Source organism: Amia ocellicauda, chromosome 1, assembly GCF_036373705.1.
Source record: "Amia ocellicauda isolate fAmiCal2 chromosome 1, fAmiCal2.hap1, whole genome shotgun sequence".
Lineage (NCBI taxonomy): Eukaryota > Metazoa > Chordata > Actinopteri > Amiiformes > Amiidae > Amia > Amia ocellicauda.
This window is the reverse complement of record NC_089850.1, coordinates 22034777-22062273: the sequence shown is the minus strand read 5'-3', so window position 1 is coordinate 22062273 and position 27497 is coordinate 22034777. Positions and strand designations below refer to the sequence as shown.

General features: G+C 38.6%; 2 protein-coding genes across 5 annotated transcripts; one reads left to right on the top strand and one right to left on the bottom strand.

The window, feature by feature from the left end:
- Positions 1 to 1002: 1002 nt before the first annotated feature.
- lrp11 (low density lipoprotein receptor-related protein 11) lies at positions 1003 to 15763 on the top strand. 2 transcript variants are annotated; one of them, XM_066699112.1, is made up of 9 exons: positions 1003 to 1832; positions 3039 to 3196; positions 7887 to 8028; positions 8878 to 9003; positions 9238 to 9450; positions 10628 to 10798; positions 13383 to 13439; positions 13729 to 13827; positions 14889 to 15763. In XM_066699112.1, the coding sequence occupies exons 1-9, from the start codon at positions 1232 to 1234 to the stop codon at positions 15041 to 15043; spliced, it is 1722 nt and encodes a 573-aa protein (XP_066555209.1). In that variant the 5' UTR covers positions 1003 to 1231; the 3' UTR covers positions 15044 to 15763. The 2 variants fall into 2 exon arrangements, with proteins under 2 accessions (XP_066555209.1, XP_066555201.1); XM_066699104.1 differs by having other exon boundaries at positions 13711 to 13827.
- A 1204-nt stretch (positions 15764 to 16967) lies between these two features.
- Positions 16968 to 26603, bottom strand: pcmt (protein-L-isoaspartate (D-aspartate) O-methyltransferase). 3 transcript variants are annotated; one of them, XM_066699144.1, is made up of 8 exons: positions 26435 to 26603; positions 23992 to 24096; positions 23288 to 23319; positions 22326 to 22430; positions 21427 to 21547; positions 19953 to 20038; positions 19551 to 19771; positions 16968 to 18507 (listed from the first exon to the last, which is right to left on the bottom strand). In XM_066699144.1, exons 1-7 carry the CDS (start codon positions 26490 to 26492, stop codon positions 19592 to 19594), a joined length of 687 nt encoding a protein of 228 aa, XP_066555241.1. In that variant the 5' UTR covers positions 26493 to 26603; the 3' UTR covers positions 16968 to 18507; positions 19551 to 19591. The 3 variants fall into 3 exon arrangements, with proteins under 3 accessions (XP_066555241.1, XP_066555232.1, XP_066555250.1); XM_066699135.1 differs by having other exon boundaries at positions 19602 to 19771; positions 26435 to 26598; XM_066699153.1 differs by lacking the exon at positions 26435 to 26603 and adding an exon at positions 25911 to 26245 and having other exon boundaries at positions 19602 to 19771.
- Between the last annotated feature and the right edge of the window lie 894 nt (positions 26604 to 27497).

The following is a 27497-nucleotide window of genomic DNA, read 5'->3' as shown; positions in this document are numbered from 1 at the left end:
TGCTCACAAGAGTCACAGTCACTGCCTTGGGCTCGAGTAGATCATAATTGTGACTCCATTATGCAACATTTATATGGAATTGTATAGAAAGATAGAAAAGTACAAAAAGCTATGACTAGAGAAGTGCTATGTTACACTGGGATTTTAACTAAAAATCCATTCACAAATTGGGTATTAGAAGAGACAAGGGATTGAAGATAGAACGGTGCAAGTTGATGGAGAGAACAGTTTGCAAAACAATAATTGTAAAGCCTAAAGAAGAGGAATGGTGTGGGAAAAGCAGACAGAAAAAGAACAAGCCCCGCAGCATAAGTCTGGATGAGCTTGAGGAGGCAGGGAGCCAAGGCCGGGGAGAGATGCATCAGTCCGATCCAGAAAGCACTGAAACCGGAGCTGAGTAAGGTCCTAAAGTCGTCTGTGTTTGCAGATGTTGTTTAGAAAGGAACTGCAGGAGCATGTCTGGAACGAGATATGCAAACTTCTTGTCATGGGAAGGAGAGAGGATGATTGAATCAAGAGAAACAGAGATGGAGAGATCAGAAGAGGTGGAGGAAGTCAGACTCTTGGAAACCTTGTAAGTTGCTTTGGTCTGCCAAATTAATATTTGTATTATCATCCTTGCAATTTTGTGACAAACACTGCAGACAAAAGAGTATCCAGCATCTTGTACAATTGAAGTTGTATTAAAAACAGAGCAATGTATAGGATGATGAAGATAATACTGATCAACATCATCATCATCATCATATTTTGTGTCCTGAAATGAAGATGAGAAGTTAGAAATTATGATAATGGTAATACTCCTGAAAGCACATTGTACTCTGAGACCTTTTTGATTGAGAGAGAGAGACGGTATTCTGTAATTGTATTGATACAAACGCACACATTGCATCTGTACACACGATCACACAAAGACAAGCCAATTGAGGCAACTGAACGTCCAGGTGCGGCGCAGGTGACGCAGCGGTGACGTCAGCGGCGTGTGTGGGCTGCCGGCGCTGCACGGAGCTGTCACTCCGCGGCGGTGCTGAGCGCCCAGCGCCACCATGTTATCGCTATAGCTCAGAGCCGGGCTCCCACACAGGCACAGCGGTCGGGCACCTGTCAGTATGTACACCAGGTCCGATATTTAGACTATCACACGCATCTCTCACCCGAAGAACATGAAAAGCTGAGTATTCCTTTCCCGGGCGTCTTTGTTTACAGGCCGGAGACACCTCTATAAGCAGACATGCCGCGCTTGCCCTCAGCGCCGCAGTGCCGCCGCCTCGTCGTGTGCGCAGCCCTGCTCTGCATGGAGCACGTCGTGTTTGCCACATCCTCCCAGATCTCCGATTTGAAATCCAAGATCTCGGGCGTGGAGGAGCTCCTGGAAGAGTTTCGCAAGCAGCTCCAGCAGGACCAGGAGCACAAGAGGGAAGACGGCGTGGGAGACGGGTGTCTGAGCAGCTTCAACGCCATCGAAGACTACATCATCCGGGCGAAGGACTCCATTGAGTCGGGGGCCACCTTCCTGACGGCGCCCAGCCCCGTCCACAGCTGGAAAGACTGCCTCCACGCCTGCTGCGCCAGCCCGCACTGTACCGTCACCGTGGTGCAGAAGGACCGGGAGAGGGCCGAGGAGAGCCTCAGCTGCTTTTTATTCAACTGCACTTACAGGAACAGAAACGTGTGTCAGTTCTCTCTGCAGAAGGGCTACAGCAGCTATAACCGGGTTTCCAATGCCACCCTGTACCCCAGTCTCGGCGGGGCTAATTTGGATTTGACTAAAGAAGCCAGCTACAGGAAAGCATCCCGAGTCAAAATTGCACCTGAAGACTCTGCGATACAAGGTAGCAGTATTTGCTTTCGTTCACCTATTAATTGTGCATTCATGTGCTTTTTAACATCCTGAGTACTGCGATTATTCCTAAACCTGTGATAAATAAAGTGTTGTGTTACCCACAGAATTAGCAAACACATTGACAGAAATGTTATCATTGCTTTACATATGTAGGCCTAATATCAGTGTTATCTCTCACATGTGCAGTCGTGAATGTGTTTTAAGAATCTAAATAAACGTTTCAACGTGATTTTAACGAATACGTACTTTTTATAGTTATTTCATAATGGAAAAATGTGTGTACCACTGAAATATTGTAATGATTAGTCTGAGCTCTCAATTTGGTCTATAAAATGAAACGAAAACAATAATACAATTTGTATACAATACTGGGAAAGCATCACAAACTACATCAAAAAGAATGCCCATGTTGGAAAACCAAAACCAAAACACTGTGGAACAAACGTCTTTATTCTGGAAGCGTGCATGCAGATTATAAACAGGAGTAATACTATGTAGATGTATCTTTTTCCTACACAGACAAGACCCTCAGTGCTGGCCTGTAGGATCGCAGCCCTTTCCCATCACAGAATCAGTGCACCACGGCTCAAAGTGGCTTCAGTGGAAGTGTCCACAGATCAGTTGACCTCAGTGATGGCCTCTTAACAGACTTTCTGGTAGAGATGAGGCAAACGTCTTGCCCTACAATCTTGATGTGTTGGCTGCAATTTTGAATAACATTTACAGGTCACCAGCTGTGATCATCCCTATGCTCTTTATGTCCTGCTACATCAAAGAGATTCAGTCCATCCCAACTCTTATCACAGCCAGTTCACTGGACATGAACCCCACTGTATGGTTGTGGGCCACCCTTAACTGATCCCTGTGTAAAATGTCCCAGTAGTCCTCATAAGACATTCGGTACTAGGAATATACTACCATTGGCTACCTAGTCTGTCTGGACAAGGCATGGGGCACAGCTACCCAATAGTGAGCCCTAACTATCATATTTTGCCAGTGCTTTTTATGATTCCAGAATAAACATGTTCTTTCCAAACTGAGGTTTCTTTGGACCTATGTATGCCTGTTTAAAGAAATCAGGAAGTCTAACAGGCTGCTCAATACCAAATGTAATACCACACACTACAGAGCAGATGGCTTGACCCTGCAGGGGACAGTCTGATTTGGGTGTTGCTCCTTCCTTGTATCCGTGCAGACATTGATGAGCCTCCGCGCAGTGATGCTGGGCAGGACGTGGTGTTGCAGCTGCCCACAGACTGGGCAGTGCTGGACGGGAGGGACAGTGTGGACGATCATGGCATAACACGCTACGAATGGTCACTACTGCAAGGGGATCCTTCTGTGAACATGAAGGTAAAGGGTCAGAGCTCTTGTCTGACAGATAATTAATTTATTAACCTCTCCCAAACACTTTGACATGCCTGGGAAACGGAGGCACTTCTGTTTCACTACATTACAGGATTCCACACCTGAAAATGCTGCAGAACTCAGCCATGTTTCTTGTTTGGTATTCTACATTCTTCTGTGAGGTTCTCTTCAAAATCCAGGAAATCGTGTATCCATTTCCTTCACCTGGACCATGACATAACCATGACATTTAACTTTTGGACACGCATATACATGCCCAACCTATTTCACTGGCAAAATATTACTTGTATACATTTAAAATGTGCATTATTGTATTCTGTATGACTTTCACAAAGTATTGTTTGTCTGTTTTGACAGTTATAATCAACTTTACCATTGATATGATTTTAGAAAGAAACATTATGTTTGAATCTCTCTTTATATTTATATATGTCTCATCACCATCAGCCTATATTGATCCACTGCTGGATGAAGGCCTCCCCAAGATGTTTCCACTTGCTTCAATCTACAGCTTCTCTTTTCCATGCCATGCCTGCAAAGTTGATGTTGATGTTGATGTGTGTGTGTGTATTTATATATATATATATATATATATATACACATGCAGCTCTGGAAAAAAAATGTATGGCAGCCATTCCATTCCATTCATATTTTTATTAGGAATTTGGGAGAAATGTTGTCAGTAGTTTATAGAATAATACACAAATTTTCATTTTACCCAACACATACCCTATAAATAGTAAAACTAGAGAAACTGATCATTTTGCAGTGGTCGCTTAATATTTGTGTGTATGTGTGTGTGTAAAGAGAGACAGTATAGAGACATAAACTTAATGTTACTTTCTGAAACCCATCAATGGTAAAGTTGATTATTGTCACTGTCAAAACAGGTATTCAAATATTAAATTATTTCAAAAGTGTACAGAAGAAAATATTTTGTGAAAGTCACACAGAATACAGTATTGCACATTTGAATTTATGCAAAATAGAGATGTAGCAAGTAGAACTTCAACTTCCTGAATATTATTAGACTATTGTGAAATTATTTAAAAGTACTTAACTGAAATATGTAAAAGCATTAATCTCTAAAGAAGGAATGGGTTGATAGCTCATACTGCTATCAATTGTTTCTTCTTTTTAAACAATATAGGCTGTGTATGTAAAAAGCTAATTCCTATAATACAAGTTATGACCCTGACGTGAGGAGCTCCTGACAAATCATTTAATTAATACATAAGAAAGCACCTGAAAAAAGATGGAGCTAGCAGGTGTTGTGTGTTTGCATTAGATAGAGCACAGCTCTAAAGTAAAGCTGGATATGGACTGTGGGAAACTAGGGTCAGATTAAAAAAATACTGCAGCGGTTTAGATAAGAAACTATTATATTACAACCTGTTTCAAGGACAAAAGCCCCCTTGTAGTCATAGCCTCTTGAACTCATGCTGAAAGACAGCTGGCATCTGTTCTGGTGTGGTGATAAAATGGAGGGCTGTGTATTGCTGTTTTGTCTGGAGGCTTTGTTTGAATTAGCCCTGTGCCTTTAGCTTCTTTCCATAGCTTAGAAAAAAGAAAGAAAAAATGGATGAGCTCTTTTTGTTTATTGTAAGACATAAATAAATTATTTCTCTGGTCAGCTTGAAAGAAAGCAGGGTTAACCAACTGACGATGTTTACATTTAATAGCAAAACATTATGCACAGGACATTTGTTTCATGAAACTGTAAGTGACACTTAATGTGCTGCTCTCAAACAACTGTCTCTGAACTATTTTACAAATCTAAACTGTGGCATTATGAAATTGAGCTCTAAAGCATATGCAATACAAAGATAAGATTTTTAAAACTGATAACCAAAATAAAAGAATTACCATTGTTTATGCCATCAGTTATCGCAGAGCAACCAGGCAGAGAATAAATATCATTTTTCAGTGGACTCCATAAAAAATAAATAAACATAAACACTTACACTGCCGTTTTAGTTTTAGAACACCCCCATTCTTCAATTTTTTATTGAAATTGAAGCAGTTCAAGTCCAGTGAATAACCTGAAATGGTACAAAGGTAAGTGGTAAACGGCCAGAGGTTAAAAAAATAGTTTAGTTTACCAAACACTGAAACATAATGTATATTTCAGAGTTATATACTGTTACTACACCCTCTTAAGCATTATTTGGCAGTGTTACACGCAGCTCCTGTGCATATAAGTTACACTGTATTCCTACAATGCACACATCGTTTGAAAGCTTATTCTCTTGGCTACCAGCGCGTTTCATTCTCAAACACATCCGCTTTAAAGTTTCCGCCCGCCATCATTCAGAGCCCGGGGGGTAAACACACAGTCTGCTCCGGGGGGGTCTCATTCAGACGGTCACAGATCACTCAGTTTCGATCAGATTTCTTCGTAAATAGGCTTGTTTTGTACAGAACAACCTAATGATTTATCCAGTATATATTATTTGATGTTCTATCAAACACAGAGAAGTTCAGATCCAGTTATGTAAAATCATTGTGTATTAGTACACTGTAAACAGAGTTTTCCATCTTGATATTTTGAGCTCTCTACGGGTGTGTGTTGCTTCTACCAAAACGTGGATGTCTTGTTTTGATCAGTAGTCTGTCTGGTTCCAGAATATGTCAATATTATTTGAGATTTTGTATTCCTACTCAGACCAAGTATCCCCCCACCCCCCATTTCAGAATGCGGAGGGGGTGTAAATGCAGGGTGAAAAAAACATATTTTTCACATCAGAGTCTCAGCTTTCATGGGATACCAAACACTTGGCAAACAACACCACAGTGAAGAGCACACATGGGATTAAAGAGAAGCACATGGATTTGGTGCCTTTTTAAGGGTACCAGAGGGGTTTGTCAGCTTTAGGGGTTAAATTATGTTAAACAAAACATTTTTTATTTCCAATTGTTTATTTGTTCCATGCTTTAATTTCAGAGTACATTGAGACATTAAACTGCGTAAATGTCAATAATAAATGGAAAAATGGAGGTGTTCTAAAACTTTTGACTGGTAGTGTACTATATGCGCCGCTATTTTGCTTGTATTTTCTAAATTGTTCGGCGAGCCCCTCAGAGAGGTCCTGCGATCGACTGGTAGCTCGCGATCAACTGGTTGGGGTCCCCGGCCCTATGAAATTGCTTCCTGGGTAGCATTGTTCTGTCAAACTGAGATTCAGTATGTGGTGTATTGAATTTAGTCCAGGAACCATCTTCCCCATCCTCTGTACAGTGATCAAATATCAAATGTTCACATTAAGTTTGTTACACAAAAAGACATTCAGAACAGTCATACCTAACTGTGCATGTTAACTGTATAGTAATAAAACATTGGTTTAAGGATTCATTTTAAAACATGTTTACACTTTACACAGTACTCTTGACCTCCAGGGAATCACATTTAAGTAGCTGGAATTGGATTTCTACTTGGCATGACCTCCTGACCCAGCAGACATTTAATCATGGTCAGATTACACTCAAACTCTTTCTTCTCCCTGAAAATCAGCTTTACAAAGTCCACAAAAGCCTTGTTTTAGCAGTAGTTTGTCATAAGCGGAAGAGTGAACAATTCTGACTCATTCTCTCATATGGTTAATTACCAACATGGAGTCATACATTTTAAGATTTTGTTTCCCCCTTACAGGATATAAAACTGAATGTGCTTTAAGCAAAATCACCAGTACACTGAACTCACTGCACAGATAACCTGGGCTTTCACTTATTAGCATCAGTGGTGTTGTGGTAAAATCGTAAGTGGGTATACTATATGGATCAAAGCAGCAATGTAGGCTGTGAGGCTTAAGGTGTGAGAGGATGGGGAGGATATTTTAGTATTCAGAGAGGGTAATAGAGGACATTTTCTCTCTTTATTGCAAGATATATGCACAGCATTGAAATTCACTGAAGGCATACTGTACTGACATTTAACACTTCATTTCTGAATACGTGGTTTTCACAGTTGTGAAAAATACATTGCGGTAAGTCACATTACATTGTAACCTCAACCAAGCTAAACAAGATACAATCATGCAACTCAATTCGTTTATTCAGGTTATGACACACAGACCTACAGAATCAATAAAAAAACTCAAATAAATCATTTTACATGAATAACTTTGATTATGTAATCATAATTACATTCTAATGTATATTTATGCCCTATATCTGAAAGTATAATGAGCAAACACACATTTTCAAAAGCCAAACTTAAATAAAAGCTTTTTTATGTTTTTACACCAATTATGATAATAGATATGCTATCATGATTTGTATTTGAAGCATGTTCTGTCATGTTGATATTACCAAAATATTGAAGAAATTGATTTATAGGTCAAACTCCACCCACACTTCCAAATATATAATGAAACACTCGCCATTATTTTATTCTTGCTGTTCCAGTGGTATTTCGTAAGGGGGAAATGCTGAATGATTATAGCATGCAATTGACCCACAGGTCTGCAGGATTGCCTCACTTGTGAGAGAGATTATTTCTAACAGATGTCATGAAAGTGTGTCAGCAATCCCACTGAGCAAATTAAGTAGACAATATATATCCACTCAGATAAGTGGGTATACACCATATACGCACATGTCTTACATTTATTTTATTTGAATTCAGCAATCCCCTGAATTCAGCCTGTCATTAATGTTTTGTTTTATGTCCAACCAGGTTACCCAGCCTGGGGTTCTGAAGCTGAGTGGTCTACAGGAGGGAACTTACCTTTTCCAGATGACTGTCACTGATACGGACGGGCAGAAGAGTTCAGACAATGTCACTGTCACTGTTATTGCACCTGAGCACCAAGCAGAAGGTACGATGCCTTTCTCCCTGTAATTTAACATCCCTCTGAAATACACAACATCAGAAACATCCGTGAGGATCCTTTCATTACATTTCACACAAAATCGCAGTGACTGATAAAAAAAAAAAAAAGTTTCACGTAGGCATTTATGTATTTATTGGTTATTTTGTTTTGATTAAATTAAGTTGAGCTTGCATTAATCTAATTCAATAAATATTACACCTCCGAGACCTGCAAAACATTTGTTTTATAAATATCTTTGTTTATATATCTCTTTTGCATATATCTCTCTTTGTATTGCTGTCCTTCGTTTTCTGTGCCTAACTTTTCTCTGTGATAATAAATATGCTGAAGTGAACAGATGGCTTTTAGAAATGTAAATACTGTTTCATTCTCCATCTCCAAAAAAAACCATATGGTTAGATACATGATACATGCTTATCTTTGTCTGTGTACAGGTTGGCTGCTAGTATGTTTGAAATAAAAATAAAAATATGTCCCCTTCAAAATATTAAAAAGTTGTAAAGCAGCGTTCATCTTAAAAATGCTTTTAGATTAAATATGTATTTATTAGTTTTAATAATGCCTTCATACTGATGCACTCTGCTCTATCTTGATGGGGAAAAATATATACAATTAAATAATGTTCCAAGGAGCAAGAGCTCATGCCTTATTCACTGTTAAATGAAGCTGGTAAGGCGAGGAATTCGTTTATTACTGTAGAATGGGAGTGATTCTGGAGGATGCCGTCTTTAAGTCTATATTCAAAAAATCTAAAACTGAACTGTGCTCTGTAAGATACCCATTTGTGTAAAAGTAAACAAGCACTACAGCAACAAACGTTTCCACTATCTGCAGTCTGTACAGGCCACTGCTCCCGATACCAGTTCATGTGCGACGACGGCTGTTGTATTGACATTACATATGCGTGCGACGGGAAACAGCAATGTCCAGATAGGTCTGACGAAGCCTTCTGCCAAAGCTGTGAGTACTGCTCCTGCATAGTGTGCAATGCCAGTCAAAAGAAATGTTACTGTGTCCTTCCCTTGCTTTGTTTTTTGCTTTTCTTCCTTGTTAGAAAAGCCTTGCCCAAACATTTGTGATTAAAATAATTGAATATTTTATTAACTTATGTGAACAGAAGACAGAATCATATTTTTTTCATAAGATTTAGTGTGCATGCAAACTGCTCCTCTAATTTAGCTCTCGATCCTCCAGTTGACGGGAGTCGTAAAGCTGTCACTCACTCTTCGGGCGTCCCCAGCCAGCTGAGGATTGAGGCCCACACTGAGGATGGAGAGGACAGGGTGATGTTGCTTGGCGAAGCCAAGAAGACCATGGTGGAGCTGAAGACGCCCATCCATTCCTATGACAGAGGAGAGAGCCTCCCCCTGCCTCATGGGCAGACCGAGGGAGGCAGACACATCTCAGGTACTGCAGTCGTGGGGGTGTCCTCAAAGACATACATAGCAGGTGTGAGGTGTCACTGTTGTTAAAGGAAAACTACAGTTCTGTATGTGTGAAACTAGTATTGCTGTCCTTGTTAGCCAGCAGTGGGCACCCAGGACCATGGTGGAAAACCACTGTTCTATTGGTTGAAAGTAAAACCAAAATAACAATTACATAGCAGATGCTTGTGAAAATATGGACAACAACATGATCATAAATAACAACACTAAGAACAAAATATAAATCACATAGGTGTTTTTTTATTTCATAGTTTCAGTCTGGTTTCTATAATGTTAAATTCCCTCACATCTGTTTAACATAGATTATGAACAGTAACTCAGTAAAGATTATGAACAGTAACTCAGTAAACAATAGCTGCATTCCTTGTAGTCTAGCCACAGCATTGATACTGGGAAGCACCGAAAACCTGCTTGCCCAGTATAAAATAGTGTCATTGTAGAGACAGCATTTTTATTCTTATACTCTGTCAAGCAGCAATCAGTTGTTTCATTGTGCTGTTTTCACTGAAAGCATATTGAGATTTTATTCATTATTTTCATAAAAGATAGAAGACCAAAGAATGTGTTTCAGTTATGAGTCACATTTTCTGAAGTATGGGAAGCATTAAATCTATTTTAAATTAAATAACATGTTATTTATATGTTAAGGGAATTGACTTCTGTCCTGAAGGAAGAAAATTGAAGGCTAAGCTGGCATGATTATGTTAATAATTTTGTATCTGTTCAGCAAATTTCATTTTTATACATTTTCATATAAGATCAGATTGAGACCCTCAAGGCTGATGTAATGCTGTGAAATGAAGTGAACACGCCTGCAAGATAACAGGGAAAATGCAGATACTGAAGAGGGTTTCACACAAAAGGATCCTGTTTAATAGGTGATACAAGTATGGTTCACCTGACCACCTCCTTTGTGCTGGCCTGTGTGCGGCTCTCTGGGGTGGAACACATAAAAACAAATACTGAGCCTTGCTGAAAGGAGGGGGGGGCAGGGTTAAAAACAGTGCCTGTTTGTTTTTAGCTATCTGATCCTCCAATTTGAATGAGATGGATCTGTTTGCTTTTTCATATTTAGACATAATGACACCAAACAGAGATCTGTGTCCCTGTAGAGGCTGAAGTCATGTTTATGTCTGCAGACAACTGTTTGGCACCTCCTGCTGTTGGGCCGTGCAAAGGCCTCTTCCCACGCTGGTACTTTGACGAGGCCGCTGGAATTTGCAAGCATTTCATCTATGGAGGCTGCAAAGGAAATGGGAACAATTTCTTGCAGGAGACAGACTGTATCAATGAATGTATAAGAAAACAAGGTGTGAGAGCTCTTTTATTCTGTTGTTTCTGCCCTTTGTAATCTATCTCAGTATCTCAGTATATGAAAACTGATTATTGGGGGGGGGGGTCTACAGTCTGATTTAACATTTGTAAATCAATATTTTCTGCAGAAAATGTTATTATATGAATCAGTCCCCCTTGGCTTTTTATGCAGCTGTCCTAAGTACAGGTCCCTAGCCTTATGAAATACACAACTTACCTTACCTGTGCTCTGCCTAACTGCAATTTTGTTTATTTTATTTGCTACCACAGATGAGGATTATTTGTAAAGGCACAACTATTAAAATAACATAGCTTAACTGCTAAATAACAACTCTGCATGAATTTGACTAAATTTATATATTTGTATTCTTATATTCTGTAAAATGTACTTTTATACATTTTGTTGTTTTACAACCTGACATTTTGATGCATTTAAATGTATATTTTGCCCTGATTTTCAAAACCTACTCAACACTTTGAAGAGGCAAGACACATTTTATGGTGAAACAACAGTTAATGGAAAAACATAAAACAAAAAACATTTGTTAGACAAGTATTCACCAGTCAATACTTGGTAGAACCACTTTTGGCAGCAATTACAGCTGTGGGTCTTGGGGTCAGCCTCTGTCAGTTCTGCACATCTGGATTGTGCAATGTTCAAGCTCTGTTAGATTCTGTCGAAGTCTGGGCTTTGACTGGGCCACTCTAGGACATTCACTTTTGTTGTTTTAAAGCCACTCCTGTGTTGCTTTGGCTGTGTGCTTGGGGTCATTGCTCTGCTGTCCTGCTGAAAGGTGACTCTGTCCCATCTTAGGTCTTAGGTGTATGTATATATACAGTGAGGGAAAAAAGTATCTGATCCCCTGCTGATTTTGTACGTTTGCCCACTGACAAAGAAATGATCAGTCTATAATTTTAATGGTAGGTGTATTTTAACAGTGAGAGACAGAATAACAACAAAAAAATCCAGAAAAACACATTTCAAAAAAGTTAAAAATTGATTTGCATGTTAATGAGGGAAATAAGTATTTGACCCCTTCGACTTAGTACTTGGTGGCAAAACCCTTGTTGGCAATCACAGAGGTCAGACGTTTCTTGTAGTTGGCCACCAGGTTTGCACACATCTCAGGAGGGATTTTGTCCCACTCCTCTTTGCAGATCCTCTCCAAGTCATTAAGGTTTCGAGGCTGACGTTTGGCAACTCGAACCTTCAGCTCCCTCCACAGATTTTCTATGGGATTAAGGTGTGGAGACTGGCTAGGCCACTCCAGGACCTTAATGTGCTGCTTCTTGAGCCACTCCTTTGTTGCCTTGGCTGTGTGTTTTGGGTCATTGTCATGCTGGAATACCCATCCACGACCCATTTTCAATGCCCTGGCTGAGGGAAGGAGGTTCTCACCCAAGATTTGACAGTACATGGCCCCGTCCATCGTCCCTTTGATGCGGTGCAGTTGTCCTGTCCCCTTAGCAGAAAAACACCCCCAAAGCATAATGTTTCCACCTCCATGTTTGACGGTGGGGATAGTGTTCTTGGGGTCATTCCTCCTCCTCCAAACATGGTGAGTTGAGTTGATGCCAAAGAGCTCGAATTTGGTCTCATCTGACCACAACACTTTCACCCAGTTCTCCTCTGAATCATTCAGATGTTCATTGGCAAACTTCAGACAGGCCTGTACATGTGCTTTCTTGAGCAGGGGGACCTTGCAGGATTTCAGTCCTTCACGGCGTAGTGTGTTACCAATTGTTTTCTTGGTGACTATGGTCCCAGCTGCATTGAGATCATTAACAAGATCCTCCCGTGTAGTTCTGGGCTGATTCCTCACCGTTCTCATGATCATTGAAACTCCACGAGGTGAGATCTTGCATGGAGCCCCAGACCGAGGGAGACTGACAGTTATTTTGTGTTTCTTCCATTTGCGAATAATCGCACCGACTGTTGTCACCTTCTCACCAAGCTGCTTGGCGATGGTCTTGTAGCCCATTCCAGCCTTGTGTAGGTCTACAATCTTGTCCCTGACATCCTTGGACAGCTCTTTGGTCTTGGCCATGGTGGAGAGTTTGGAATCTGATTGACTGATTGCTTCTGTGGACAGGTGTCTTTTATACAGGTAACGAGCTGAGATTAGGAGCACTCCCTTTAAGAGAGTGCTCCTAATCTCAGCTCGTTACCTGTATAAAAGACACCTGGGAGCCAGAAATCTTGCTGATTGATAGGGGATCAAATACTTATTTCCCTCATTAACATGCAAAACAATTTATAACTTTTTTGAAATGCATTTTTCTGGATTTGTTTGTTGTTATTCTGTCTCTCACTGTTAAAATACACCTACCATTAAAATGATAGACTGATCATTTCTTTGTCAGTGGGCAAACGTACAAAATCAGCAGGGGATCAGATACTTTTTTCCCTCAATGTGTATATATATATTAGATTGTTATTAATTATATATATTAGATTAAAATACAAATCGGAGTACTGTAAAGGAACAAAGGTTCCGGTAAGTGTGAAATCAACAATAATACATTTAAAATAATGTAAAAGGGGATACAAAGAAATCGCTGTGTTTGTTTTCATTTTAGGTACAGCCATGCCAAAGAACATCACTGACCCTTCCTCTACAACAAGATCTGAGTCTCGTAAGTTCATGGATACAGAAAAAGGAAGACTCTAATAATTTAGTATGTTAATATAAAGGGATTTGCAAGGGTACTGTCTAACACGGTTTAAAATATATATATTTTTTATGTATGAAATTCTGTTCTCAGTCTTGGGTTTAAATTATTAATGAAACACATTTTAATATAATCTTTATTCAGTTTTTCTTTTTGTCACTTTATATCTGAATATAAGATAGAAGTAGTTTAATAATTTAGATGTGGTTATTTATTTAACCTTTTTTTTAAAAAGCATCTCTCCTGCTAATAGCTAACACTGCTCGAGCAGAAACTGCAGAGGACCAAGGTGAAGGTGACCCCTTGTCCAAACCCCACCATGCCACAGGTGGACACCCCGTTCCAGAGTCAGGTTTGGCATGTCTTTTGATATATCATTCTTACATTAACTATATAAAGACATTAGTATACATAAACAAATGTTCTTTGCATGTGAATACCAAGCCAATACATGCAAAGAAAGAACATAGCAATAGTTTAAACAGGAAATTGCTGTCTGGTCCATTAGAGTGCTGTAAAATTGGGATTTATAACCTGTGTTTCAGCCACTTATTGAACAATTATCACATTACCTTACCTTAATCATCTCAATTAGTCATTGTATTACTACAAATGACGTGCATTTGCTCATAGGTTAATAGAGCAATGGAGCTCTCAAGTGCCGCTTCTTTTCATTAAAGAAAATGTCCAGTTCATTTTAGTTAGATATTGAATTTGTATCATAACCCAGCTATTATTATTATTATTATTATAATGGTGCTTTTTTGTGACTTAACCATAACAATAATGCACAGAGCATTGGGGTTATTAAGTCTTGAACACAGGTTCCATGATGATTATATTTTTTACAATGATCCAGCTTGTAGTAATTCATTTTTCAGTAACTTTTCATTGTGACCTTTTGAGCCAGTGCTCCATATGTATTAATATATTTCTCAGGTGCAGCTTTATAGGTAGAGTACAAGCTTTCTGTTTGATTTTCATTAAATGGAACAATTAATTAAAATGCACCAATATATATATGACTTATTTTCTAATTAATTACAGCTTCTGTTGATTTCCCAGTTGTTTCTTAGATTAGTTACCGTGAATTGCTTCAATGTTGCCTGAAGGATAACAACTACAATTCAGTTTCAAAGACAAGAAAAACACAACACCCTACCTATGACTAGACATTTTTTTAATCTCAGGTTGCTTCCGTCTTGCTTTACATTTTTCTAGAACATAGGTTTCTAAAGCTTATTAATACCAGCCCATTGGTGTGGTGTTTTATAAGAGAAAATCCCATGTTCTGTAAAAGTCCAACGCCTAGCTTTTATAACACAGCTATTCTATCCTGTTCATGCCAACAAGTCCAGATTGGTGTCAGTGATGTCATGGAACGACCTCTACCCCAATGTGTGTTTGCACTAGGAGCTGTGTTGCCTCTCGCGCTGGGCCTGGCCATCACTGCCCTGCTGCTGCTCATGGTGGCCTGTCGCCTGCGCCTGGTCCGGCAAAAGCTGAAGAAAGCCCGGCCGATCACCTCCGAGGAGTCCGATTACCTGATCAACGGCATGTACCTGTAGTGGAGGCCTACAGGCACAGACCCAGGATCCCACTGTCCAGTCGGAGAGGGGCTGGAGTGACCATCATCTCAAAAGATTAGAAAACAGCATTCCCCAGAGCAGTGAGGAAAACTAACAGCAACAGAATTGTGACATCTAATCTGAATTAAATGTGCAGCTGCTTTCCCTCCCCCACCTGCAGGAGTGGTTACCAGATGTGGGAATTGTCTTGTAAACTAGAAGGCCTTCTTCTCTGTTACCAAGCTTCTCAGATAACATGAGCACTGTCATCATTAGCATGGGCAGCTGCATGGACTTGTTTTTGTATAATGATGAGAGAAGAACTTGGAGGTCCTTTAAGTCTAGCCCAGTCATTTTACTCTATACCAGTTATTCTAAGTATATCTGTAATGTTTAATGAGAAGGTTGTTTTGTTTCTAATTTATTTTACCTCAATACACCAATCAAGGATGTTGAAAGCAACCTTTTATGAACCCATGTGATATCAGTAGATGTACACATTTCTACAAGGTGGTACTACTGTGTTGTCTTTTAAAGATTGTATAATACAGCCTGCCTTCATTGTAACAGAAGCTTTCACAGTTCACAACAGAAGTCCCTTGAATGATCTCCATCTTACCCTGTAGTCTTTGGTCAAGAGTTAAACCGAATTGTCTTTGTCTGTAAAATGCAATTTACTGCTAAATGCGGTTACATGAAATACATTTAGTTCAACCACCAGAGGTGCATGTGATATACTATTGTCCTGTATTCCTATGATTCCTGACTAGAGGGGAAAACTTTTATAATATGGCCATTGTAAATTACTGAGCAGAACTACTGCACACATCAATGCTAATAGTTCTTGATTCTCTCCAGAGATATCATTTGAAAGTTTAAGATTGCAGCTGTTGGGTTTTCTCTCCTAAGAGTCACCTGGAAGTGAACAGGTTTGTGTTTGCAAAGGACTTGATGATCAAGCCAAACCTTTAACACAAATTTATAACAGCCCAAGGAAGTAGTATTGCACCATGAACATCATTCAGGGTGGTAAATACTGCTTACAGGCAGTATAAGTATTTCTGAAGTGCAGTAACCTTAACGTGGCAGAAAACGAGAAAATTAATATAACCATGAGTGTCTTAAGTCAGCAGACTTGCACTACATAGCCAAGGGGACTTTGGACAAGTCTACCTGCTACTGCATACTTCACCAACCTTTGTGGGAAGGTCTGGTCTTTACTCATTACGCTGCATAAACCTTTATGTCTACGTTTTGTTCTTCGTTTTCGTTCTTTGCAAATTCAACAATGCTGTTGATATAATAATTGTTAAATGTTCTAAATTATATAAAACTATGAAGTAAATGTTGTATGTAGGTCAGAAATTGTGAAATCTCTGTATGCTTACACAATAAAAAATTAAGTGAGATTTAAAATACTGTTTTCAAAAGATTAATTCCACACAATTTAAAACTAAGATACATAAATTAAATTGGCTAATTAACCCAAATCAATGCTGATCTCATACCGCACACTAAGTGGTTTACTATTAATACATTTGGCTGTCAATTTCAAACTTGAGAAAAGGTTCACTTAGCTTTAGATTGTGTATTTGTTTAGGTTTTTATTTTGTCATTGTTTTCCCTTGTATGAAAGCATGCTTTGAAGTATCAGATCAAAGCCAGGCATTTCTATGGTCAGGATTCACTCCACCTCGTATTTCTGGATTGATTCAGAATCGCCCGTGTGCTTTAATTACACCAGTGCTTTGCCCAAACAGCTGCATAACAGCGATGGCTCTCAAAGTCTATTTACATGAGAAAAGGAGTTTTACACTCAACCTTTTTCTTTTATTTACAGAAATGAAATGCCACACCTGGAAAGCTGCAAGGGTGAGCATTTTATACAGGCAAGACATAGAAATAAATAATAAAGGAGGCTTGGTAATGTAAAGTGCTTATAATAACAACCACTTAACAACACATTGAAGATTAAAGAATAACAAAAGCTTTAAAAAAATCTCATTCCTCATACAGAACAGATTCTGTTGAAACACTCGTCTACGATATTCCTCTCCAGCTGGAATAAGGCGCACCGTTTCTAACCCAGCTCCTGTCTGAGACTCGTATGGCATTTGAAACCAAGAATGAACAGTGAAAACAAAACAAATGAGGGAATAGAGCAAGGGACGTCTATCTCCCCATCTTTTGATTACCTGTTCCAGATGGCTGCTCAGTGTTAATATCTAAATATCTCAAACAAAAAAACGTGGTTCATTCTCTCATTTGACCCTTTGCAATTTTTGTCCATACTTTATATCAAGACTGTAAGAGTGAGTGAATAAATACAATCCATGTTTTAGGTTACAATTTTTAACTTTTAATGTATTTTCACCAACAGACCATTTATTAAAGAGGATTTTAGATGTACATTTATCTTAAGCTGTCCATCATATCACCACCATATAGGTCATGCTTGCATACTATTCATATCCATTTGTTCCTAATTTAGAGGGGCTTTAAATAGCAGGTCTGTCTCAGGCGGCAGCTGAATTAAAAACCGCTTGCAGAATTCCAACAGGATTTAGCTGTTATTCTACCCCTAGATGTAAAAACAGAAGACATTTGCTTTGCGTTCAGATTTATTTGGCAAAGCAGCACTGCAGTTTACCGTCAGTCACTGGTACATCGCTTGCAAAGCATGTTACTAGTCATGTACATCATAGTCTGCATCCAATTCAGTACAGAAAAAGCAAAAAATAAAGCACAAAACTGATGAGCTCGTAACGCAGTGTATAGACAAGATTTCTCAGCATGTCAATCTGTACAGGAGATTCTACAGGTAACTAGAACAGCAATTCGTATACTGCATGTTATTTTGTGTTTTGTTTTTGTTTTTGTTTTTACCATAGAGAATAAGCTACAGAAAGAGAATAGCGGCTTTGCATTTGCAGTGTGCTTCTTGGTTTAAATATTGAAAGCAGGAAAAATGACTATTAGCATTGAGCGAGTGTTGTCTGCAGACAGAAATTGTAAGATGCACATGGTGTCTTAAGGTGCACATCAGCAAGTCGTAATAAAGGCTTTACACACTGCAGCAAAACAGTCCAGAAAGAAAGAGTTTTTCTCCAACTGAATGAATGAGTAATAAGATCTCATTACTGTTATTTATTTTAGCCATAACTGGGCAAAATCTGTACCTTGCATCCACTTTAAAAAAAAAAAAAGGTGCAGGCATGAAAAATTTCCCAAATCCAAACTTTTTCTTTTCCTTTTAAGTACAACTACTACATGTCTATTGTCCCGATCAGTTATGAGCTGCTCCACACCTCTTTATTTGACAAAAAAAAAAAGTCCCGCAAAAAAAATGAAAACTGATGCATTTTTTTGTTTTTTTTTAATCCAATAGCTGCTTGAAACTGGAGAAGTCCATTCTGTTTAATAATGCAACACAGGAAAGGCTGATGCTGTTTCACAGTTCATCCCTGCAAAAAACAATCAAGAGAGAGACTTAACATTCAGCAAAAAATCCATCCCCACTCCCCACAGTATTAGCTCTGTTATTACTCATGCATCAGCATTGGTAAATGATCAACCATTGCCTGCGATTAAATCTAAATTGTGACCCATCCACTAATAGAAAACCTGTACTCAGCAGCTGTTTTTCAGCAGCACTCAAGTGCATTTTATACATGCAGAGACAATTTCGTTTTAAAATGCACTCTATAAAATCCACCTGCGCTGCCCCCAGTCTTCCATTTTGTAACCATCTTTTTACGATTTGTAACATTTTACAAGATTCCTCTACAATAATACGCAGTAGATTGCTTGGTCAATTTAACAGATAGATGGCATTTAACAAGGGCAATTAACCACAGCCTGGTACAAGAAAAAACTAAAACTAGATAATTCTCGGGGGTTGTTCGAGAATGATCATCCTGCATTTTTACATTCCCCCAGACTGCTGCGCAGATCCAGTCCTACTTCGATGAACCTCAGGCTGAAGGAAGAGAGAAAATCGAAGGCTTGAACGAAAAACTTCCCTAACGCTTTCCTCCAGCATTACTGTTAGTGCACGACCATCTCAACCAATCCAAGCCAAACCACAGATTTAGTGTCAATAGTGACAATTTCACCCCAAAAAACACACACAACATTTTGCATAATTGGATTTTGATTTCCTTTCCCATTTGAGAGGTAACAGAATGATAATACCTATATAGCATTGAGAAAATATGAATAATTTAAATATGGTAAGAAACTAAAAAGTTTGGTAAAAAGGCACCACAAAATCAATTCGAATCAGTTGAAGGAGAACAACAAAAGTTAAAGAACTAAAAATAAAACCTAGATCTGTTAGTTAGGTTAAGCAAGTAATTGACTGATGTATGTGTTTTGGGGTCTTATGTGCACTTAGTTCAGTTCAAAAGTGCAGCCAGTTGCCATGGTATGGGGTAGCAAAGAATGATGACAAGCAGCAAACACAGCCCTTGTGATCAATTGTCTGCTCCACTCCACACCATTTCACCTGTGTGACTTTCGGAAGAAGAAGTAAGATTGAGTAGTAAGTCACTTCCACCTGGACCACTGCTTGTCTTTGTCTGTTAAAGGCACGTATATCACCCCCATAAGAGGCTTCATTTTGGTGCTGCCATCTTCCAGCTTATCGTACTGCTCCAGCATCTGGTTTCCCCCAGCTGGGCCCACTGGAAGGATGAGCCGCCCGCCTGGCTTCAACTGGTCAAGGAGCTGAGGCAGAGGAAACAACCACACTATTCACTGCCACCAGTACTAAGTCAGTCATATCACAGAACTGTTTTCTTCTATGCTGCAGAGTGAACTTTTATCACAGGAATACAGAGGAGGAATACAGGTTGATCTAGAAGTCATAAAAATAGTCCTGTAAATGTAAATGTGCTGAAGAACTTACTGCTTGTGGGACATTTGGTGCGGCCGCCCCCACATGAATGGCATCATACGGGGCTTCCTCTGGGAATCCCATTCGGCCGTCGCCTACTGTAATATAAGCACAATACCGTATCAGCCTTTCAAACACAACAATCATCTAGCTGGTAACGTATCTTCTGAGAAACCCCAAACTGGAATTGTGCATTTAATTACGTATTTTATTTTCGTTTTTCTACAGACCCCTTAGGGATAGAGATGATGTTCTGATTAGTAATTCATGTATTATTTTAATTAGTCCCAAGTTTGGGGTGCAAATTTCTAAAGACAAATGATGAAGAAACAGTATTTCACTACTACTATTATTTAAATATTTGTATTACCATCCATCCATCCATCCATTTTCAATCACTGCAATACACTTATTATTATTATTGTCCGACATTAAGGCACACTGAATTGCCATGGAAAAGATATCCCGTGCTCTTGTTTTCTTGGCTATCCTTTAAGTGATGAAATGTTATATCCTGAAAGCTCAAAGCACATTTTACAAAGCCACCATGATTTTGGTCAGGGTTACAATTGTAAGTGTAAAAAGTTACTAATATGATCAAATTAAACCGAAAAACAAATACTTTACTTATAAACTCCTACCAACACATGAGGACATATTTATATAAACCAATCATTTTAGAAACTGTGATGACCATCCTTTTAGTATACAACAACAGTGTTTCAGCTGGGATTTTATTCCTCTGTGGTTACAACCACTCCTTACCACTGCTATACAGTCATTATTAGAAGACATGATCCTATTTTTCATGTTCGCAAAGTGGGAAACCGTGCAAAGATCACATTTGCGTAGGACTGTGATTCATGGTTTTGGAAAAAAATTACTGTGATCAGATGCTTAGCAGCACAGAGATGTAAATTGTTCATTAGCTGCAGTTGGTTTGATCACAGCTCTGATTAAGGACTCCAGAACTCCCATAATAAAACAAAACAACATAAACAAAATCTGTACAATTTATCTTAATATTAATTATGAATACTATAACAATCAAATAAGGAAGACATGAATAAAACTAAAGATATATCAATTTTGTTCTACACGTTAGAAATCATGTAATGCAAACTAGCATTTCCAGTACTATCAATAAAAGCCTTGTCATAATGTTTACTGATACTACTACAATAAAAAGTATTGTACTACATACAATCAGCAAATGGTGACACAAACTCCTGAAAATGCTGCTGTGATAATGCTACCAAGAACAACGAATTATCTGTATTATTTTAGGTCTGATTTGACCCTTTAATATTGTTTTGTCAAAGAATTTTAGAAAAATGCAGGTTTTAGTTTGATTTATATCTGGGATAACCAGCTCTACTTTTAAACACATAAGATTCTTCACTGGAAAATCATATTAAGAGTGACTTTAATACAAACAACAATTAAAAAATGATGGTCATAGGTAATAAAAACTACACTTACTTACCAACCAGTTTTACTCTTCCAGATGTTATCAATGTAGGGTCATCTTTCTTTACATTGTTTATCGAATCATCTACAAGCTCCTTAATGTGGTCAATTCCTATGACTTTTCCCTTGGGACCCACCTGCACAAAAGATGCAACGTGGTAATAAATGATTGGTCTGTTTTCGATGTGGAAACCCAATGCAGTCTGCTGTTGTACACTTGCCAACTTTTTCTCCTACACTCCACTGCACAATGTTTTCAGAATCCCACTCAGATTTCACTTGAACGTATTAAGAATGCACAAACACCCACCACAATGTAAACAAGATCAATCTGGTCAAGCATGATGATGATTTGTGTCACAAATCAGACTCTAAGCAATCTCTAGTCTCAGACTAGAAGAACAAAAATGCTTGGTCAACCATAAAAATGGTGACTAATATTTGTTTAATCTGTTATCTAACATGCTAAAAGAGTAGGGGTCTACCCTTCATAAAGTAAATGTTATGATGTAATTGCACTTGTGTTGTAAGTCACCCTGGATAAGGGCGTCTGCCAAGAAATAATTAAAAAAAAAAAAATAATAATAATAATAATAATAATATTATTAATAATAATAATAATCAGCAATAACCAATTATAAGAGAGTAAAAAAAACACTGCTCACAAATGTGATTTCAAAACTGATGCGTCAACTATATATTTATTCAGAAAATAAAGTTAAAGTAAAAATATGATATTTAAAAATGGCCCAAGTTATGAGGAGAAATCTTTTAATATTAGAAAATCTTTTCTAGACATGTATTTAAATATTGAGATAGAAATGTGATCTTTCACATTTCAAAAACGAAACAGCTAAAAGAATGGTGGTGTGAAAAAAAAAAAAAAAATCTAAAACGTTTAAAATGCTGACTCACCATCCGAGCAAAGCAGACCGAGAGGATTCCACTTCCCGATCCAACATCTAGAGCTTTGGCTCCTTCATGCAGCTGATCGTGGAGAAGCTCCAGAGCGTACGCATGCTAGAATAGACAAACAGACTGCTGGCATTATCTCCATTTCATCCACACCAGTGAAGCAGCTTGAGCCGCCCAACACAAACTACACTCACTCACACCAAATGCAGTCTTTGCAAATAACATTTACTATGCAGAACAAAATCATTTTAATCCAGAATTTTTAAAATATATTTTTTTACATTCCAGTAAAGATAAATATAGTGCTGAAGCAAAAGAGAGAAGTAGTTGTCATTGGGAGGCAAAGCCTGCAGTTCCTCATTTAAGTTGAATTTAAATTAATAATAATTATTATTATTTATTTATTTTTATTTCTTGGCAGACGCCCTTATCCAGGGTGACTTACAACACAAGTGCAATACAAAGTGCAATAATACAGTTCAGTACAAGGCACCAAACATTAGAAATTCAAATTTACATTAAACAGAGCAATTCAAAATATAATACATTTTACAACTTCCAGTTTACACAGGTAAGTACAGTAAGTGAGGTCATACATCCTGGACAGTAAAAGCTAAATGCTGTCAAGACGTTGGGTCACAGTCAAGGGCTACGGGAAAGGGAGCAAGGAGACAAACAACCAATAATACGAGTATTAGTAATGCAAGAAGCATGATAAAATGCTGTGAAGTGATATCTTACAGGAGATAAATACGGGGTGTACTGGACTGTGGTTAGGTGGGGTACCTGTTGACCTTCTATTGCCTAAACACTGTCCAAGCCCCCCCAAGTTACCAACAATACCAGCATTGTGAAAGGTCACCTATGACCACTTATTTAATTTGTTAGCCTTGCATTTTCATTTTAATAAGCTAGAAACCTGACAAATAATCTATTTCTAAATAGTGATTCTTAAAGCTTACCATGTGAGGAGCACTGATAGTTGCTTGGTAACCTGTAAACAAAGAAATACTGAATTATTGTTCTTGTAAATAATGCCCAAATACCAAAAATACAACAGCCTGTAAGCGATTCTGTCTATTATATGTATATTTATTATTATTACACGACATTATAATTGCATTATAATGACATTATAATTAATAAATGTCAAAACAAGCCAATATTATTTGCAAAAAGTGTTCAATTGTTTGCACTGAAAACAAATAGGCTATATTCTATACTATATCATATATATTCTATACTACTGCAAATGCCACAACAGAATTTAGTTAATTGTGCTATATCCTTGACTGAATTTCAAACAGCAAATGTATCATTCCTCCTAATTATGCATTTCATTTTTGTATTATTATTTTTTTAATATATTTGTATTTATTTATTATTAGTGTAATAAGGTATTGAAACAAACAAAATGCCCTTATGAAGTTGACAGGGTAATGCAACAAAACTCTCCTCTGTATGCAGAGAACACAGTGTTAATCAGTCTTATCTAAGGAGAGTTTGCTGGTAAAAATTGGTTTACATAATGTAGCTTGTTATTTGTGCTTTCATTTAGAAACACAATTAAACAATTTTAATTAAAGAATCACCACCACCGTTAATACATTAAAATACAAAACTTAAAAGACAAATGTATCATTTTTATTTTCTAAAACTTATTTACCTATTGACTGAGGGGAATCCATGTAAGGGTTACATTTTGCGAAGTGTGCTCGGTCTGTAGACAACATGACTTCAAAAACCTTATCTGATTTAATGATCCCATTTTCTGGAAAGAGATGGAGAGAAAGAGAGAAAGTTTTTCAACAGAATTCCACTGTTCATGTGCCATTTTAGACCCCAGTATCAAACCTTCAGGTTTTTCACAGGCAAAACCACTACCTGCAGTGCGTTGGCAATCCTTTTCTGAATAATTGTTCATGTTCAAAGCCTCACTAAATGACATCATGCTCAGTGGAAAATCAGTGTCTGTGTGCAGCCACAGTCCAATGTCTTTCATTAATTAGTTCAGACAACTGTATTTCAACATTTTTTTTTTTTTTTTTTTAAACAAACACATTCTGCAGAAGTACCATCTTAACACATCGGTTTAGCTTCAAATTTTCCCTACTTCTTTTTGATCTGTTTAAAAAAATCAGTTAAAATGGGGTCTAATGATTGACTTCATTTGAAAGCAAATGCTCATGAAAAAAGAGTGCAAGACATTGCTGTAATACTCATATAAATATAGCCAACTAAAGATTAGCAGCCAAATGTGACATGGAGCCCCGAGGTATGAGTTGCATGCTGCTCTAGACTTAATATAGAGAACTGGCTGATACTGAAGCCCTTCTATGTCCAGAGGCTGCTGCACCTAACAGCTACTGCAGAGGGGTGGGGCAGATGACACTATCATCAGATAGCACAACAAAGTGAAACACAGTTTTCAGACTACAGTGTATATTTTACATTTGTTTGCTTATATATTTAATTAAAAAGGCAAAACCAAAAAGGATTTAACTTACGTACTGGATACAAATACACAAGCTTGAATAAAAAACAATCTGTGCTATTATGGGTTTCTGCTGATGTCTCTTTTTACAGATCACAATTTTTTTTAACAAATTACATTTTCTTTTAAATCATATATTTTGCTTAGCAGTTCTAACTTTGCTTAGTATAATACTCTGTTGTTCAGTAACGTTCTGGGATCTTTCCTGGAAGGGAAAATGAAGGAGTCTGAATAATGACTTCCACTGTATTACATTAAGTGTTGGGTTTGTTGTGGACTGTGACCATCTATAATTTCAATAAGGCAAAATAAGCTACTGCATTACTCAATACATGTCATATTGAGCAGCAGTTTTGAAAATGCCTCCAGTTAAAAAAAAAAGAAAAGAAAAAAAAAAGAAAGTAATATTCGTATAATACATAATATTAAATTAACTTGCTATGCATACCACACGCACACATAATTCTTTAAATCCACGTTAATGCTGGTATTGCTTTAGCACCAGAGCTATCTGACATTGCTGACAAATTACAACACAAGCACATTTTTAAAGTACTTCTACATACTTGCTATTCAAAGGCAACACTGTAGTTCTGCATGTCGTTTGTTGTGGGATTAGGCTTTTCTTTTATATGAGAGAAAGAATAACTTTGCATTGTTTTACATCAAGGTAGAATAGGTCAATAAAGGTACTGTATCATGAATGACATAGCAATAAAAAATATATACAGTCTACAAAATCTATACAGGAATACGTTGTTCATGAACTAAACAAAACATCAGATATTAAGCAAACATTTGTAGATGTAATATTTTTAAGAACTGTTTTATGGCCGTGATTAAATGTTGTGCGAGTGTAAAACATTGCTAAGTCTGAGGTGGTGGTTTTATTTAAAGGTATAACCATGTCGTCTAATCAATATCTGTAAAGTGGGCAAACGACGTGTGTTGCGCTGTTGGCACAGTGGTGCCCCTGCCCCCCACCACCCCCAGGGCGGTTTGCTTTAGCCAAAATGATACACACTTCATGCATTCTAGCACCGAAATAACCCAGATAACATTACTGCTTCGTCATACATAGTATAGCTTACTGCCGTGTGTCGTCCGCATCGAGGAAAGTGCGGGCATGAAGCGACATCCCGGGCACGCCTGGCCTGGCACGGCACGCAACGCTGGCTCGACTCAAACCGTCTGACAACATCCAGACATTGCAGCTCCGTGCAAAAACACAGGTCTACACCATCATGCAAGAACTAAACAGACGCCCTTTACATTGAAAGCAACGTCGTCCGATACGTGCACGCTTGCGAGCGAACTGGCGGTCAGTGTTTTAAGGTTGCGTCACAAACTGTAACACTTTCTGTAACTCATATTTTCTAAAGAAAGCACCATGTTCCGCACAAAAGCAACCGCAGATACGCCGTCTCTGAGGGCAGACACGCCCCTTTGTTTCCAGTGAGAAGTTGCGTTTTTCGCCCCGCATCTCCGCGGTCTCTGCCTCCCTCCCGGACCCCCGTCCCCGGCACGACCGCGCACGCATCTGCTCTCAGGCCTTGCAGGGGAGGCCGCTCCGGCGCTGGCAGTTAGGATATGAGCCCCTCTGTAGGGAACTTACTGCGGAGGTTGTTGACGAGCTCGGCATGGCTGGCTCCTCCTGATTTCCAGGCCATCATTAAACACACTCTGCGGATCAGGTAGAGAGCGGCAGTCAGTGCCGCGCCTGCGCAAACCGCTTTGCCCACAACACTGACAACTTCCAGTACAGAGGGAGCTACGTCACTGGCACTAGACATGGCTGTCTCCCCCAGCGCTGCTCTTCCTCGCCGCTGGGGGGGGGGCTGTCCCTGCTTCCCTGTGTCGTAACAATAATTCAGGACACGCACAAACTGTGTGTTAAAATGACAGAGAGGATGAGACAGCTGTTTTATTTATGCAGTTGGCACAAAACGCAGGACAGTGTCGCATGCGGCGCAATGGTGGCTGAAGCGCAGCCCGACAGACCTGCGGGTTTGCACCTCTAGTCCAGCAGGCGCAGTGTGTGTCGACACTGGCATCATGTGATCAAGGTTGTTTTTTGCTCCCGCTGGCTGGACGTCTGATGGGATTGTAGTGCAGCAGGAGTGTGAATTCACGATGCTTATTTGTTGTCACATCTGTAGTCACTCAAAATGCGAAACAACAGCACGTCCAATATATAGAACTGTCCCACACGCACGGGTTGATAATACTTGACATCAAATGGAGACACCTGTACTTTTCCTGAAAGTGATTTATGATAGTAAACAAGCAAATAGCAAAATGTGACTAGCATTTTCATAACAAGATGGTGCATCTTTACACTATGAAACACTACCTCTCAGTCTTAGAAAGCTGCAGACCCTTTTGTACCTGAACTCATTGATTTATGAGAGACCATGTGCAAATCTCTGATTGCATGGTAATCAGATGCAGATTATTTTTCTCATGACAAGGGTTACGGAAGGTAGAGAAGTGTAAGATATAATTGGCATGTGCATAACCGCATCATAAAGTCAGTTGTTTGAAATAACGTTTCCACATAATGACAATAGAGCCAACCAGATTTCAATTACTTACATCCGAAATAATATATCTTTTTTTAATGATCTTGCAGTTTTAATTCCCATTTTAATTCCCATGCCTTAAAGACAACTCTATCT